General features: G+C 38.2%; 1 protein-coding gene across 1 annotated transcript; it reads left to right on the top strand.

Moving 5' to 3' along the window:
* Positions 1–226: 226 nt before the first annotated feature.
* On the top strand, positions 227–17440 carry LOC124290993 (EH domain-containing protein 3-like). The gene is made up of 2 exons (XM_046727858.1): positions 227–1232; positions 16167–17440. The coding sequence occupies exons 1-2, from the start codon at positions 318–320 to the stop codon at positions 16866–16868; spliced, it is 1617 nt and encodes a 538-aa protein (XP_046583814.1). The 5' UTR covers positions 227–317; the 3' UTR covers positions 16869–17440.
* Positions 17441–18345: the final 905 nt, after the last annotated feature.

Below are 18345 nucleotides of genomic sequence, written 5' to 3'. Positions count from 1 at the left end.
TTGACATTCCTTTCAAGCCATAAGCTTTAGATACAACTAAATAGGTTATCTCAGGTTTCATGTGTAAAGCAGTGAAAATGTATTTAATAAGAATCTCTACAGCGGTTGGGTTGTATTGTGTTCTTGCGGTACAACAGAGTGCTGTCAACATTATGATGTAAATAAGTAGTTTCATAGAATATAGCATCATTTAATCAGCTCGCGTGATTATGCGCAGTAAGGGCCCTTCGTCAAGTTCCGGTGCCTCCATCTTCTTGACATATAAAAGCCGGTAGAGGAAACACTGTGATCAGTGTGTGTTGACCAAGTTATTCAACATGTTGCGGTGGTTATCAAACGACGACCGTCGAAAGAAAGAGCCCGAGGTGTACGCGAATGTAGTTGAAGGGCTAAAGAAAGTCTACAAGCAGAAATTACTGCCATTGGAAGAGCACTACAAATTTCACGATTTTCATTCCCCGCCCCTCGATGACGCTGATTTTGACGCTAAGCCTATGATTTTGCTAATCGGCCAGTATTCAACGGGTAAAACCACATTCATCAGGTACCTTCTGGAGGCAGATTTCCCCGGAATAAGAATCGGCCCTGAACCAACAACGGATAGATTTATAGCTGTTATGTACGGTGATCAAGATGGCATGGTTCCTGGTAATGCGCTTGTGGTTGACACGAAGAAACAGTTTCGTCCCCTGTCAAAGTTTGGTAACGCCTTCCTCAACAGATTCCAGTGTTCCATGGTAAAAAATTCAGTCCTGGATAGTATTACAATTGTTGACACACCTGGAATTTTATCTGGTGAGAAGCAGAGGGTTGACAGGGGGTATGACTTTGCAGGTGTCTTGGAATGGTTTGCAGAGAGGGTTGACCGGATTATCCTTCTATTTGATGCTCATAAACTTGACATTTCTGATGAATTTCGCAGAGCAATAGATGCAATTAAGGGCTATGATGAGAAGATTAGAATTGTCTTGAACAAAGCCGATATGGTTGATCATCAGCAGTTAATGAGAGTTTATGGAGCGTTGATGTGGTCCCTTGGAAAAGTGCTCAATACACCAGAAGTAGCAAGAGTTTATATTGGATCATTTTGGGATCAACCATTACACTTTGATATGAACAGAAGGCTCTTTGAACTAGAAGAAACAGATCTGTTTAAAGATTTGCAAAGTTTACCAAGAAATGCAGCCCTTCGGAAACTGAATGACCTCATCAAGCGGGCACGACTTGCCAAGGTAAGAACACAATGATCAGAATGTTTGACATTTTTTACATACTTGTGATAATACTTCCTATTAACATGCTTGGCACAGAGACGAAGGATAGATGAGTTACCTGTGAGTGTAGGCCAACATAGGAATGTCAATAATTAGTCGGGTTTAGATGACAGTGTAATATTGACACATGGTATTTTAGAGAGAGTTATTTTATTGAATTAGGACCCTAGTGGAGCAAAATTTATCCACACTTAAACATATGGGGAATGATTAGATATAAGCTGTTCCTTACTGAAGTCAAGTATAAATATTTTTTAAACATTTTGAGTGATTGTTTTATTCAGTTAAATCATGTATTTATTGTAATCGTTTACAGTTGTGACACACATCTAAATCTCACTCTGTCATCTAAATATCAAAACTTTTAACATCATTTCTTCATGTGTTATATAATAGCTGATTCAACATCACTAATCAAATGATACACAAAAAAAAAGCAAGAACATTATCTACACATTTATATTGACAACTACAAATATGGCAAAGTGCAAAGTGCAAAGAGGCATGAAGTTCATGTTGTTTCCTTTAGATGAATATCAGATTGTCATTATGATTTGGGGCAGTAGGGTAGCCTAGTGGTTAAAGCATTCACTCATCACGCCGAAGGCGCGGGTTCGATTCCCCACATGGGTACAATGTGTGAAGCCCATTTCTGGTGTCCCCTGCCATGATGTTGCTGGAATATTGCTAAAAGCGGCGCGTGAAACCAATCTCACTCACTCACTCATTATGACTGATAATAAATCCTGTCTACAGCATGACCAAGACACTATTGTCATGATGTTGTATATTTACTGATCACGGAAGACATCTCTGGTATTTCAAACTTAGTTCTTCCTGAAACATGTGAATCCCTCATTACTGATTAGTCAGCAAGCCAGTGTTATGTCATTGTGGGTGGTTGTGACATGTTATGATGCTGTTATTGTTCAGGGAATGAAGTAAGGACCTGCAGGCGTGTTTGTTAGGTCAGAGATGAGGTCATTCTGTCTTGTTGGTTGTTGATGCTTATGTCAGTTGCCACTTTTCCGTCAGTCACAGTGGCAAATTTGACGTTAATAAATTGCAGATCAAGCTGACTTATATTCAGATTTTGGTAACAACTTGGAGGAAGTTGTTAAAAGTTTTATTCAAGTGCACTAACAAAATCACTACAGATGATCATGTAATTTATGTTTCAATTAATGTTTTCTTTTCTTTATGTCTTGTAAAATGAAAGAAAAAAAACACCAACGAAACGTTTCTGTCACAAGCCTCTGTCAGACTGTTCTCTGAGCTTTCAGTAGTTGTAAATGCCTACAATGGTTACATTGTAAACAGACAAAGTGACATGCCAGATATATATTTCATGGTGGCTGATGTACATAGCGATACATAGCTGTATGTAGGTCACAGCTGCTGGATAGTCAGCCAGTCCACATCTTGTATCATGTATATATAATGTATGTATATCTTTAGACTCAAACCTAGACTAATGCTTAGTCTCTGAATATTTATAATTTTGATAGTAACAAATATACTCATTTAAATTTAAAAGGAGCCCCAGTGAGATGGAGTTTCAGAACCTGAGGAAATCTAGACTTACTTCAATTAGAGCTTTAAATAGCACTTCAGGAAGGACTAGGCAGTAGGGAAAATAATGTGGTTCAGATACTGTGAGACAGACTAACTCAAACACAACCCTCCATGCCCCAGTTCGTCCCTGTTATGTGCCTGTTGTAGCCTAAAGTGCAAACACTGTTACACATACAGTATACATCACATACATGAGAGCTACAGCTTCGAGGGCCCATTATTACATTCCTGTGTAGATTTGACCTGTGATCTGATGGTTTGGAGCCCATTCAGCTTGGAAAATCTCTGTTCTCTCCATTAATGACACATGTAACTCACTGTGAACTAGATCGAGTAGATTCCTATGAATTGCAAGTTGTAAATCAGCACCAGTCAATTTTCCTTCATGCCTTAGTTCAAGTTTGAACTTTTTGTAATTGAGTCTTTGTTTTGACTGTAGTGAAGAGGGCATGTGGTGCCACAGCTAACAGTTTCCTCAAACACACTAAGGTTAAATCAAGGATTTACCAAACCTGCTCAGAGGCCAATATTCAGCCCCAAGTCTGCATTATAGGACTATGAATTCCCGATCGAATGAATAAAATCCCAATACCTCAAAGGTACAAAAAAACAAAGTGAATTTTGTACAATATCACAATTTTTTCTCAAATGGTAATTTGTCTGTAGTAAACTGAATTAATCGTTTCATGTTATTGCACTGAGCCATGTGATGGATTAATTTTCTGTTATAATACTATTAATAATATTATAGATAATATCAGTATCCACCTAGTGGCTCTCCAGGCCATCACCATAACTGCACACAACAGTCAGAGCTCCAGATAAGATTTAGCTCATGTGGGTATTATGAATGTTGAGTGGGTATGTCATTTTCCGTTACCCACTGCTTTCAAATATGTGCGTATTTCAGTCACTTTACTCACCTAAGTATTACGTCATTGAGTAAGTTTACTAAGCAGGTATGTTCTGCCTTATGTCATACCTAATCAAAACCAACTTAAATATAATGGAAATTATTTCATAAAAAATCACTCACCCTATACTGACATTACAACACTTGTCCTATACTAACAGTACAACTTGATAGCAATCAATGTCTTTTTCATTACGCAAGCGATTTTTATAAATATATTCCGTACGCATTTGTTTTAAACTTTTTGCGTATCTAACATTTTAAATGCGTAATTGGTACGCAACAATTATTTTTCAATGCGTAATTCTATGCGTATTTTACCCGGATACACAGCTTATCTGGCCCTCTGCAACAGGGTAATATAGATACGGATTAAGGTAGGCGTGCTATTCTACTTGATGTCAACTATGCAGGAAATGCCTCGCCTAATTGTTTAGTTTTCTGTTGCTATGGTTACATGGTTAATGTCAGTTATATGTAGGTAGGAAAGAAAAGCATACTATTCTTTAGTAAGTTTTAAGAATTACACACATATATGTTCTAAGAATACTCTAAAATGAGATAATGATTGTGTGTCAGTATCCCAGCACCAACACTGTTGTGTTGATAGAACAACACGAAGGGCCTGCGCAGTCGTTGAAGTGAATCGATTTGAACAAGGAATAACTTGTTTTGGACTAAAATCACACTTAAGAGTAATTTGGTGTATGCGATATAAGTCTTTTCAAACCATGTTTGAGTCTACTAGCCTGTTGTGCCCAGCAACAATCACCAAGCAATATTAACAAACTGTCTTCTTTAGCATACATTAACATAATCAATATCAGTGACAGTGACAGCATTAGGTGTAGAGTCAAGTGAAGTGTTTTGGGATTGCGAAACATTGTTCAAAACATCATTAGAAACGGGGCGGTGGGGTAGCCTAATGGTTAAAGCATTCACTGGTCATGCTGAAGACCCGGGTATAATTTTTAAAATTTCCTCACTTGGGTATAATGTGAGAAGCCCATTTCTGGTGTCCGCTGTCGTGATATTGTTGGAATATTGCTAAAAGTGGTGTTAAACGATACTCACTCTCTCATTAAAAACATTTAGACTCAGTAGTGCATTTGATCATGACTGTCTCATTTGTGTGCAGTATGTCAAAGCAGATGAAAAGGAATTATCTGAATTTCTGCCCGAATTTAAACATAATTTTCTAGGGTTATTTTTGTTGATCCCATTAATAGAAATAATCAAAGAAGGTTCTGATGGCTGAGCAATTGAATGCAAATTTTCCATAATCAACTGCAATCAGTTTTGCCCCCTCTCTCAAATTCTCAACAGCTGTAATCTTTCATGGTTTATTCATTACTTGCTACTTTGTGCTTGCAGAAAAAATAAGGATGGGTGTGGTCAGTATCCTTTTTCAAATATGCTGACATAAGTATTTGTGTTTGTGTCTGCAATGTATGATTGAAAACAGCATTAGTTTGCAAATTGAATAATTTTCATAATCAATCAGTTATGACAATCATCAATAATCATTTTACAACCAGTTCTCAAACGGAGATTTACAAAGTAGCTCTGTTATATATACCCACAATTCTCATGCATGTGGGTTTCATCAAACAAGAAACATTTCCAAGCTATGTCATTTTGGACTTTCCTTCCACATTGATCTCCACCTTGTGGCATGACTGAAGTACAGTTCCATCCAAAGCTGGGTTAATCCCAAGTCAGTGAAACATGCTAGTGTTATATGATCTGAAGTTATCACGTTTCCTGTGATGTAGTGTGTGGTGGGTTGTGTCCGTGTTAGTGAAGGACCAGTGCTGTAGAAACATGTCCTGGCACCTGGCAGTGTTGTACTGACTAATGAATGTGAATGCTGGCTTCTAGGATGGCGACGGGTTGTGTCCATGTTAGTGAAGGACCAGCGCTGTAAAGGCATGTCCTGGCACCTGGCAGTGTTGTACTGACTAATGAATGTGAATGCTGGCTTCTAGGCTGGCAGTGTGTGACAAAAAGGTCACTAAATGGCAGAGGCTTAACATACCTAAGGCCACCATTGGCCTATTTTTGAATAGTAAACAAATAGTAACAAATTAAAACTATCCTGTAAATTTGTAAATTAGTAAACTGGCTAACAGGATGTTGTCAGTGTAGAAATTAAGGGGCAATCTTAGGCAGGGCTCCAGATAAGGTCCGTATCGAAATATGCACGATACGGTAGGAAATAATTTAGAAAACGTAGCAGATATGCTACACAGCAATGGTGTATGGTCTTAAAATCATTTACAGACATATTTATCTGAAAAAGTATTGTTTTATTGGGTTTTTTTACCTGTTTACACAAGAGTAGCAATGTTGTGGTGCATATATGAAACGAAACACAAGATTACTGATACGCCATTAAATTCCATTCAGTACTCTAAATGTACTCTTAAGTTTTTCCAGTACTCCTATATTGAAAAAATAAGGAGTACGTACTCCTGATGTTGAAAAATGATCTGGAGCCCTGCTTAGGTCTTGAGGTTTGCACTATGGTTGATTAGAACATTAAAAAGGTTGTGACAACAATGACTTGACTGTCATGCTTAACTCAAAACACAGGTTTAGAGTTTCAAATCATATCATTATTTCTGGACATTGCCTGATGAAAGGTAGTGACAGTAAAATATGTCATGTGTCATGTAGTGTTCGAAATTAAGCATGAACATTAATTGGTTCTCATTATATTCCAGATGATTGATTTCCAAAATGAAATAGATTTAGAAGTTCTATGTTCAAATACTGCAGAAGAATAACTCAGGACACTCCGTAACCATGGCTACACTGTCGTAGAATGTAAGCTGTTTGCTTAAACTATTGCATTTCCTTTATGTATGTATTTCCATGTAAGTAGCCTGGACGTTTTGCTGTGTCAGCACTAATATCATATTGTTACCAAAGAAGTGTTACATGTGGCAGGCATTTGGTGATTCGGTTAGTGGTTGATGGTAATACTGAAATTGATTTTGAGAAGGATCTAAGATCCAGGAATACTGGTATTACTAGAACAGTGTAGATCAGCATGGTCAAGAGGAAATGTTAATGCCCCATTATGTTGTTATAGCGTGTGATTGAATTATGTCAAGGTGAAATATGATCAGTCCCAGGTGAACTAATTCACAACATGTATGTTATGTTGGACATGTTAGAAATCAGTATATGTCTGACATTTACATGTACAACATTGGTCAAAGCAGTGTGGCATACAATGCAGGAATTATTAGAGTTCCTTGTCATTGCCCCAGTGCGAAACAGGATGGTTTCAAGGGTCCCTTGTTTCAGGTACTAGATACTGTTGAAACACATTTTAAGGATACACTCTCACATTCAGTGTTAGCAGTGAATGGTACATGTGTGGATGATATATAATATATATGGTATATATGTTTAATGTGGATATTTAGGAAGTCTGTTTGATGAATTGACTGTCTGTGAGAATGATGTGAGAATGATGGAGCCTGAGACCCACATCGCTGCTGTTTCCGCTGTACAGCTGCAAGACGTGGTAGTGAAATTCCTGGTGAGGGTGTCACTTCAGACTTGCCTCTCTCTCACACTGTGTGATCAGGTTTCCTTGAACTGCTGCAACACAACTGCACTGACTGCTAACCACAGTTGACTTGTTCAGTGCCAGCTACTGATGATATACAGGGCACACTGTTGAAAGTGATCCTGTCGCAGGTTATATAGAAGTATTTCAGTTGGTGTCCGCTAAGTGAGTGGGTTGAGTGAGTGAGTAGTATTCCACCATCATCAGGAATGGGAGTCCTGCCTTGTCCCACATTGGGAATCAAACACTGTGTGTAGGCTTAAACTACTAGACTGCCCTCTCCACTGAATCATATTAATACTGTGATGATATACAGTTACATACATGAAACAGGTGGTTTTAATTAACCACCTGAAAACTGAAATAATTCATTTCTAATTCATAAAATAATACTGAGAAATAATAGATGGGTTTCCTACTGTTTCAGTGCATATTGTGATACAGTGTATGACAACTGTACCATAAGGTGGTCTACCACCATTAATGGTGGAAAAGATCAGTTTTTGATTTCATTGTGTACCTGTTGAACTTGAACAAAGCAGATCACAGTGTCACTGTGCTTGAGTGTTACATCTTGAGATCCCAAGATTCATATACTATTGTTGAAAGCTCAAAGATTCCAGGGGCGTTGGGGTAGCCTAGTTGGGTAGCTGGAATATTGCAAAAGAATGGGTAGAAGTAAACTCACTCACTCAAAGATTGCATGTGCCCCTGCTGCCCCCAGTATTCGTGTTAACTTTAATTGTAAGTACTTGTCGTGTGGAATCTATGATTTTACTTATCATTGACATGTAGAACAAGACCAACTTCAAAATATGATACTTTTCTACCATGACCTCTCTATCTAAAGTGTAGATAAGTATACTTCCTGATGGCCTGTGTGAAGTGAGACAATTGCCATCTTCATGTTGAAATTGCTGGAGATAATAGTTTATTGGTATTAATGTCCTTCAGTTTAGGTGTTTGTATCCAATGAGCATGTCATAACCACATTGAAAATAAGAAAATGTTGCATTTTTAGTTCCTATGATTAACCTGATTAAGTCCTGGCGCGCAAATTGTTGTGTTATGTCCCGATTGGTTGTGCCAGTCTTCACAGTTCTCACTTCCCTCTCACTGTATGTATTCAGTGATAGTTGGTTTGCAAGATCCAAATTGAGCTTGAAATTCCACAGAACCTTGTCATGGTCATTTGTGCTGAAAGGAACAGGACCCATAGATTCCTTCAGAGTTCGAACTCTGGGTTTGAATCCATGATCCTCCCTGACTAGAATAATTGTTTTTCTGCATGTACCGATGGTTTTCTGTTTCACTAAAGTGGTAATAGTTGACCTTATTTTCTTGGGGATTTCCTCCAACATGGAGTAGACACCCACAGACAGGAAGTATAGCAGAAATGCTGTTAATAGCAGCAGCAGCATCAAGCGTTACTCCTGACTTTGAGTTTGTGTCTTTACTTTCTCAATTTGCTTCCTCCCTAAGCTGCAGTTTGAGAACCCTTATTTTCAGTGTCTTATCTTGTGCATGTTTGTTTAATGCTGCTGTCAGCAATATTTCACCAGTATGACAGCAGCCTATCTAAAATCAAGTCATGGAGAGTCAAACCAGTGGCTGATAGTAGGAGAGTCAAACCATAGACTGATAGTATATACTGTAATGTCAACGGAATCTCCAAGCCTGACCACCCCATCCTAGAAGAGACCTCCAACAGCAAGCATAAAAGGGGACTGTCTAACCCAGGTCTGCACAAGGTTGTCCCTTACATAATGTTGTCCTAGCCACAATTCATATACTGTCGAGTCTCCTTGCCTGAGTTTGATTCTTTCGAAATGAATCCGTAAAATGTTCTATGGATTTATTATTAGGAGAACTTACTAAACCAAACAGAATTTTACTTGACTTGGGCTTCGAACCTGTGACTGATGACAAATATACCTCCATATATCTGAATCAGTGTTGACACCTAACACTGTAACAGCTGACAGTGGGTGTTTTATGTCACTATTGTGAGATCTATTTCAGGTGTCAACTTACCAAACTTTAAACACTGTAGTCTATTCACCTGTGAGTGTGTTACACAGGGCCAAGCCTATAGGGTTAACTCCAGCTCACTGTGGTGGTGACAGATTATCTGTTGTCCAGGTTCACAGTTTCCACGGGGAGACTGAGTCATGAGAAGTTGTAGGTGGAATTATTCGTTGGCTGTATGTGTGTGACTCCCTCGACCAGAATAACTCTGGCATCACTCCCATATCACACCATTGATGACATTCAAACAGCAGCTTGTGTCATATTGACCGTGGAATAGAAATATGTACTTTTTACCCAAGCCAGAGTCTGATCGTCATGGTGATTACAAACAAAGGGCTCATTGATGATAACATAAGTATTATTATCAACATACTGATATCCCCTAGATATGTATAAATATATATACTGAAGAAAGAAATGATTTATGGAGAATGTATTTATGAAAACAATGAGCTCAGTCTAAACTAAAAAGAATATGCCACAAATTTCCATGATTTCTTTGTTCAGTATTTTTTTCATCTTACTAATGAAATGAATGCACATTTGAATATGAAAAGTAACATAGTGATATCATAATGTTAACTATTAGCCTTTTATATCCAGGAAAAGGATATGATTTATGTTTTGAGAAATTGATCACAAGCAGGTAAAAATGCATAACTTCCTCAGATATGGAAGGTATTTGACTAGAGTGAGTGAGTGAGTGAGTGAGTATGGTTTTACACCACTTTCAGCAATAGTCCAGCATTATCACGGTGAGGGACACCAGAAATGGGCTTCACACATTGTACCCATGTGGGGAATCGAACGCGGGTCTTCGGCGTGATGAGCGGGTGCTTGGAAGGTATTTGAAAGATGAATGTATTGGTATGTTTCAGTCGAGAATTCAGTGAGTTTTGGTTGTGATAATACAAAGTATTAGTTTTTAGGTTTATATAATGTTGACACATGTTGTTCCTACACTGTGATATAAGTAAAGTACTGTCCAAAGTATGATATAACTTTCATGACTCAACTCAGGTATAAATGTTTCTCGTGAATCACAATTCTACAGAAAATATTACATTAGAAAATATCTGTGAAACTACGACATTCACAACTAATTTCTGTCCAAGTTGTATTGGATGAAAAGAGATATCAACAGTCTGTTTTCTGCCTTTATTGAAGTAGAAATTCCATATACATGCACTTGTTTCCCTGTGCTGGCCAAGTATTGATGGAGACGACGTCTTACACTGAAGATATTCGTGGCTGCAGCATGTTGGCGGAACAAGACATAAAACTGTGTCTTTTTCATGGTGTTTTCAGTAATATATAGGACAGATCTATATATACACCATGCCAGCAAGCCTGAAGGGTATGGCAGCATATCCCAGGAAAGAACATTAACCACACAACCCAAGGTGTGTTAATGCTTGTACACTAGCCATGTATTAATATTTCCTGTTTTTCTTCTGGTGATTCTGTTTATCTGTTCAGATGTGTGGAAATATATATATATATCGGCACTGCACTCCATACACTGAGATACACCATATTATAGTGTATATATATTAGCCATATTCAGTATTTAAATTAATTGTTGTCTGGGGGTGCTTGTAGGTAGGGAAGACTATTTTACTTTTAACATTAAGGTTATCACAAAACTCCTTGACTTACATACGTCATTTGAAACAGTGCCTGTTTCTTATCTTTGACTGCATGTGATGGTATAAAACTTTCCTTGTTTCTAAACTGAGTGGTTTGCCATGTGTTAATGTAATGTCATCCACTGGGTGTGTGCCTGCTGATTTTACTATTCAGGCTAGAAGCCTCGTCATGTTTGTCTGTGTCAACTTTGGGGTGTGGGGCAGCCTGTGGCTAAACCTTTCCATCAACAGGTTCCACTCATCATAAAACAGTATCAAAATCATGATTAATTCTTATCAGTTAATACTTTTGAAATAATTTGTAACACCAAGACTGCTTTAACTTCTAGGTTTGTGGTTTTGAAGAGACAGTGGAAACCATAAACCTGAGAATTCACAGCTATTCATGGTAAAGGGAAAGATTCAACAGATAGTGATATGTTACAAGCAGGAGTATTCGTGGAACTATAAAATTTGAGTAAGATTTTGAAAACTGATCAACCTCTGTCATGGAGGAAACACAAGTCCTTGTTGGCTGTGAAGGGTCACTTGACATTTCCATGCCCTGCTGATCAGGACGTCCTGCTGTTACACTGGACGATATGTAACTACAACATACATTTCCTGGTATTACGAAAATCAGATTAAACTACATTCTTACGAAACCACCGGTTCACACTATGATATGGTGTATCTCAGTGTATGGAGTGCAGTGCCGATGATTAACACAGACAGGGCGAAACCAGGGTTCAAGCTATGTACACATACAAGGAAGGGCGTGGCATCACTTTGCTGGTCAGATGTCCTGCTATTTACATATACTGACAGATAAAGGAAATACGCACTGCTCACCACTCCCCAGAGTGATGCATGACCTGTTCCCTCATCTCGGTGTGATACGTAGCTGTATACATCATAGGATATAGTCGTATACATCAGTATGTGTATACATGTATACGTCAGGCAGAATGTCACGTATGCGGGGCTAAGCACTGGAGTGAATTTCACAGATGAGCTGATGTTGGCATTTCATCATAGTGATAGTACTGGTACAATGAAAATGGTTGCTAGTCACCCTGCTGTTGATGAATGTTCCCATAGCAACAAGATAAACATGTTTGTTGTAAGGGGAAATGTTTCTGTTGATCATAACTGTTATGATTATTACTTGTCCTGGGGAAAAATGTCAATTTGACCAGGGAAAGGTATACAGGGCTCCAGATAAGGGGAGTAACGGTGTATGTACGGATAAAAAATATGCACGATACGGTAGGAAATAATTCAGAAAACGTAGCAGATACGCACCACGGCAATGATGTACTGTCTTAGAATCATTTACAGACGTATTTATCTGAAAAAGTATTGTTTTATTGTTTATTGACCTGTTTACACAGGACTAGCAATATTGTGGTGCATATATGAAACGAAACACAAGACTACTGATACTCCATTAAATTCCATTCAGTGCTCTAAATGTACTCTTAAGGTTTTCCAGTACTCCTATATAGAAAAAGTAAGGAGTACGTACTCCTGATGTTGAAAATGTATCTGGAGCCCTGGGTATACATGTTTGTATTAAATGAATGAGTGACTATGAAGATTACAGTATCATTTATCATGGTTATACTATTCCACAGTCATACCAATATTCAGGATAATATTCTGTGTGACCCTGATACATGTATTCCTATAATATCAGTACAAGGCTGGGAGGGCTACAGTGAGGTTACTTCAAGTTCTTTGTTGTTGTATTTGAAATTTGAAAGTGTTTGAAATTACAGAAAAATATCAGTTCTACTGTAAGTTTGATATGTGTCCGTGTCACTATCAAAAACAGATAAAAGAAGTCAGAATTTAGAATCATTTTCCCCAATTTGACTGTAATTGAACAAAATGAGCAATAGGATATATAATGATAAATAGCTATTTGACACAAACAGAAAGAGCTTTGTTACAAATGTCTTTGAAGTTAAAGATGTGTATCTACTGAGTAATGAACACAAGGTGAGGAATTCTTCTATCAATGATTGTAATTAGATATGCCATCCACATGGCCAGTATTTACATAGAGATAGCCAGGCAGTGGCTGACCAGTATATATACAAGGCTGGTATCTACACAGTCTGTCATGCACACACAGATACAGGGCGATTACATTGATGTCAGTGGAGATAAACAGTCTGGTTTACTGATGGATTAGATACCTACTGCAGGTACCACAGTCACTGTGACCAGCCTCCTACATATATAACATTGACAAATGAAGGGTTTAGTAAAGCCCACACAGCAAATGACATCTGTTTACAGAGATTGTACCATGATGTCGTGAATTGTCAACCATTGGTTGTATGGACATAATTAGACAGCATATAGTCCACAGTGACAAACTTGTAATTTGATAAGTACGACTTTAAAGAACAATGATATTCATGTTAAAATCAGTTGTAACTGTTTTATGTTATATTGATATGGTATAGAAATGAGAAACAGATCGCTGCTTCAAGTTGCAGTTAGTCACGAAGTATCGGATGACAGCAGACAGGGGCTGTGATGCTGATGTGTATGTGGGCCATGTATGCAGTGAATCTGAATGATAAACTCAGCAGTTGATAGCCTGATACCAGACACTTGATGATATACATCAGCAGATATGCAGCTGCAACATGTGGGAGGCTATCTCATGACCAGCGTTGTGACATATACCACATTCACTGTATAGAACATCTGCCTCAATTAGTTCCCCCTGATGAGCTTGACCAATCAACAATTTATCTTTATGTAGTTAAAAGTTTACATGATAGTCAGTATTTTTTTGTTTATATTACAGAAAATGTGTCTTTGAAAGTGATGCAAGTTGTTCACAAAGACATGGAGTTTTTCTCCAAGACTGGACACATGACTGCCGCCACATTAGCATAGGAATAGAATGGTGTTTCAGTACCGGAGGTCAATCATTGGTTGATGTCAAACAATCTCTCATCAATCTGTTCCATGTATGAAAATTACCCTCTTGGTGATCTACAACACAACAGCAAGTAAAATAACAACAGGCTTTCAATTAACACATGAAGTGTATTATTGCCTAAGTTTGAGTTTCAGTGATGTTTCATCATTTAAGTATTGTCAATTAATTTGGTAACATGTTCATAAAAGCTTTAGAAACAAGGTAAGGATGGAAATAATTAACTGCTCCAGGGCCCTCGTAGAAATATTCAGGGTGTTCTTCTTGAAATTTGAGTGTGCCATCAAGAAGGATGATATACTTTTTAGAACATATTTTATTGTCCCAAAGACAAAGGGGTTTGGCACCTTCTTCGTAAATTCTGGAGTTTCATCATTATCTGTAGTACTTTGAGCCATCATTGAACTCTGTGAATGTCATTTCACCATGAGTTTGATGATGATCAGTTGTGATTTGCATATTTGCCTCTTCCTACCCATTGTGCTTCATAATACAATTTCCTGAACTCCAAGTACAATCATTTCCCATTCCTAGCTTCCTTGTGTAAAAGTACATTTGTCACTGGTGGTAAATAATAATCTTTTTCACAATATTTGCCTGTGGTGTAGATTATTCTGAAATGATTATTTCTCTGAATTGTGATGTAACGAAAACCCGAAAAAGATGGACATGCTGCTTCACTTTAGGATAAGCCTAGACAGAGTGGTGGTGAGTGGGCTAGTGCTGATTCTGTCTTGTTAATGACTGGCTCATCAAGATCATGCTCTCGTTGTCCTTGGTCATGGATCTTCCTTGATTATGATATGATAAGTGTCAATCATTTTTAGCTGAGAAACTGGAGTAGAATTGTACTGAGGATAATTACAAATACAGTAATTTAGTCCTTTCCAACTAGTAGAATTTGAAGGCCATGGTTCTGAACCAATTCTCAGTGTTTCAGTTATGTTATGAAATAGAACTCAATAAAAACTGATAGAAAATGTAAACACAGTCAACAATTTAGTCATGTTCAAGTAGGACGAGCTATAGACTCTGAGGATCTGCAAAATACGTTTTTCATTCTTGTTGAACCTCAGATATTATAGTTTCTTTGAGTACCATCTCAGGTATTATAGTGTATTAAGGAAAACATTCAACATCAATTATTTAATAATCACATCCAGCAGGAATGGTGAGATACAGATGGACCTGCATGGCAGCCATATTGACATACTGCAGAAGGAAATGTCATGTGAAGTTTATTATCCAGTCATACCAGCAGGCAGTAAGTGGGATCAGTGACTATAGACCATATATCATACTACAAGGTCATAGAAATACTTAGGTTCCCTTGACATTGCGGAGCAAATCATGATCTAAGGGAGATAACTCCAGCTTTGCGTGGACTCCTCCATCAGTGATACAGATCAGATGGAATTATCAACATTTCACAAATGAAGATATATCTGTGAAGCATATATATAATAACTGCCACAGGAAAGAATTCATTTTAAGTCCTTTAAGTTTTCAGAAATCGGCTCCTGATACTTTGAGTGAATGTTGCTGTATGCCATAGTCGGCAACATTCAGTCAGCAGTCTCCAACTTCTTCCACTGGCTGTAGCACCAGTGAAGTAATGTCTTACGGTCTAGTGAGATCAGCTTATTTCAGTGATTGCTTCTGAATATGGGAGTCATATACATATGTACATATAATAAGGGTCCAAGTGACTTAACATGAGAATAGATTGACTTGCCATTGCATCACATCGACCCAAGAGCAAAATAGAAAGTATTTTGAACACAGATTGCATAAAAATTGCAAGATTTCTGTGTCATGTCAATCCCTTTTATGGTAGTTCTCCTTAACAGGGCCACCTGTATGTAATGGGTCCTTTAGATACCCGACCATGTGTAATTGGTCTTCGGGTATTGGACCATTAGTCCTTCAGTTGTTGAGCCATAGGCAACAGGTCATTCCCATAGGTAATTGAGACGTGTTCTATCTTGGAATCCTCATGGAGCCCATGTTGCTTTAAAGTATTTTGTATTGTACAGTCTGGGACTTTGACCACTCGTCCGAAGTCTAGTAAAATTCTGTTCTGTCCTGTAAGCACAGCCAATAATAGTTTGTATAGTAACATTAATATAGACTGAAAATGATCCAAAGAGTCAGACTGATTGTATGAAAGACCATGTATATTCTTCCCTTGTTGTTGCAGGTCCATGCTACAATCATCAGTCAGTTGAGAAAAGAGATGCCATCAGTGTTTGGAAAGGATTCCAAGAAGAAGGAACTCATCAACAAACTGGGAGACACGTTTGCTACCCTCCAGCGAGAGTACCAGATATCCCCTGGAGATTTCCCTGACATCAAACGCATGCAGGAACAACTCCAACACCATGACTTCACCAAGTTCCACGCCCTCAAACCCAAACTGGTGGAAACAGTGGACCACATGCTGGCCAATGACATCTCTCGGCTGATGCAGATGGTGCCTCACGAAGAAATGATGGAAAACTCAGACATTGGGAATGTCAAAGGTGGAGCATTTGAGGGCTACAATGAGAGTCCATTCGGGATTGGCCGTGGAGAAGGTATTGACAAGGGTCGTGGCGAGCATGAATGGGTCGTCAGTCATGAGAAGTATGAATATGATGATGCATTCGAGAGACTGAACCCTGTCAATGGAAAAATTACTGGTGCTGCTGCCAAAAGTGAAATGGTTAAATCCAAGCTACCTAATTCTGTGTTGAGTAAGGTATGGAAGTTAGCCGATGTTGACAAGGACGGAATGCTAGATGCTGACGAGTGGGCATTGGCAAATCATTTGATAAAGATAAAGTTGGAGGGCCACGACCTTCCATCGGACCTCCCTGATCATCTTATACCACCATCCAAGAAGAAAGAAGGGCCGGAATGAAAATTGCTGTTGCGTTAGAGTGTAATCTGACCTTCAACTTTAACATGATGGCTTGTATCTAACAACTCTCCTTCAAGTGTTGTTTGTGTTTGGATTCTGACATTAACACCGATTGTGTGTGGTGCACACATCTTGGATTGAAGAAGTCTGTGATGAAACAAGTCTGACCATAACCCTATCATGATCTTCTTCCGATGTAGGGGTGGGGTGTAACAAACAACTGATGGGAGGTAGTGCCTGGCACATGTCGTCATCCTTCTGATTGTGTCTGTCTCTTGTGTGGGTATATTGGTACTATTCATTAGACATGGAGATACAACGGCCACGATACATGCATTTGGTATTGCTTTGACAAATTTGTACCTCAACTGTAATTAATGAATGAGAAATGCAATTGATAAAGAACTTTGATTTAGTACCGTTTGTACAAAAGACATTTCTGTGTACAAAATCCAATATCATTTTTGACAAATATATATATAATTATATATTCTATATTATTTTAATTAATTATCTTATATCAGTGTATGACATAAGCCAAAAATCCAGCCAGACATCAGGATTTAACCAGACCAAATGTGGTGAATTTGCTTGGATGTATGGAACATCTGATATTTTTACCAGACCATCGGGCTGGCTAAATGTAAATTTAGACCATCCGTCAGAAATCTAGACCGTCTCGGGCGGGCAGATGGGCCTTATTTCACACACTGCTTATATTTACAATCATAAGCTAGGCATGGAAATTAGACATTGTTTTCAAGCGAGTAGTGTAGGAGCTAAAGGCAATGTCTTTACATATCACATGATATCGGTCACTGACATAGCCGATTCATTGTTATCATCCACTGGAGTAGTATACATTACTGAAATGTGCATTAACAAGAAAGAATTGAAATGTTAGAAGTTGAAGATAAATGTCAATGAAATTTGTTACAGGGATATATTTAACAAGTTTTTGTTGTAACAGAGCAAACAGAGGTATGACGTTATGACGCCTATCTTTACTAAAGTGTATTGTTATACTTGTTACACCCATAGTGTTGCTGTCATCTTCATCACCTTTTCCAGGGCAGCACATCTCAGTGTCATGTTCCTGTACATGGCCATCTGCTGCATAGGAACAGGGACAAGTAGGGTGTCAGTATCACGCTGATTGCCACACATTGTCAAGAGACACCCTTGACTGCAGCATGCTTAGTGTGGTGCAGGAATACTTGTCTTGAAAATTATTGAGGGTCAGTTTGTATACTAAACAATGTATGTCATTACTTTCTGTACTTGCAGCATTAAAGAGGGACTACAATAAAGGCTACAACAGAAAATGTGGTGGTGGCACAGTGTACCACATACTCTTAGTTTGTTTTGGCCTAACACCTGCATTGTATGTAAGCAGAATTGGATAAGATCACATTTCATGTTTTGGTATTTCCCCTACAAATAGTAGGCCTTAAGTTTATTTTCGCATCACCATTGA

This window comes from Haliotis rubra, unplaced genomic scaffold (assembly GCF_003918875.1).
Source record: "Haliotis rubra isolate DU_JTF1 unplaced genomic scaffold, ASM391887v1 Scf1129, whole genome shotgun sequence".
Lineage (NCBI taxonomy): Eukaryota > Metazoa > Mollusca > Gastropoda > Lepetellida > Haliotidae > Haliotis > Haliotis rubra.
Note: the sequence above shows the minus strand (reverse complement) of the source record. Positions and strands in the feature narration are given on the sequence as shown.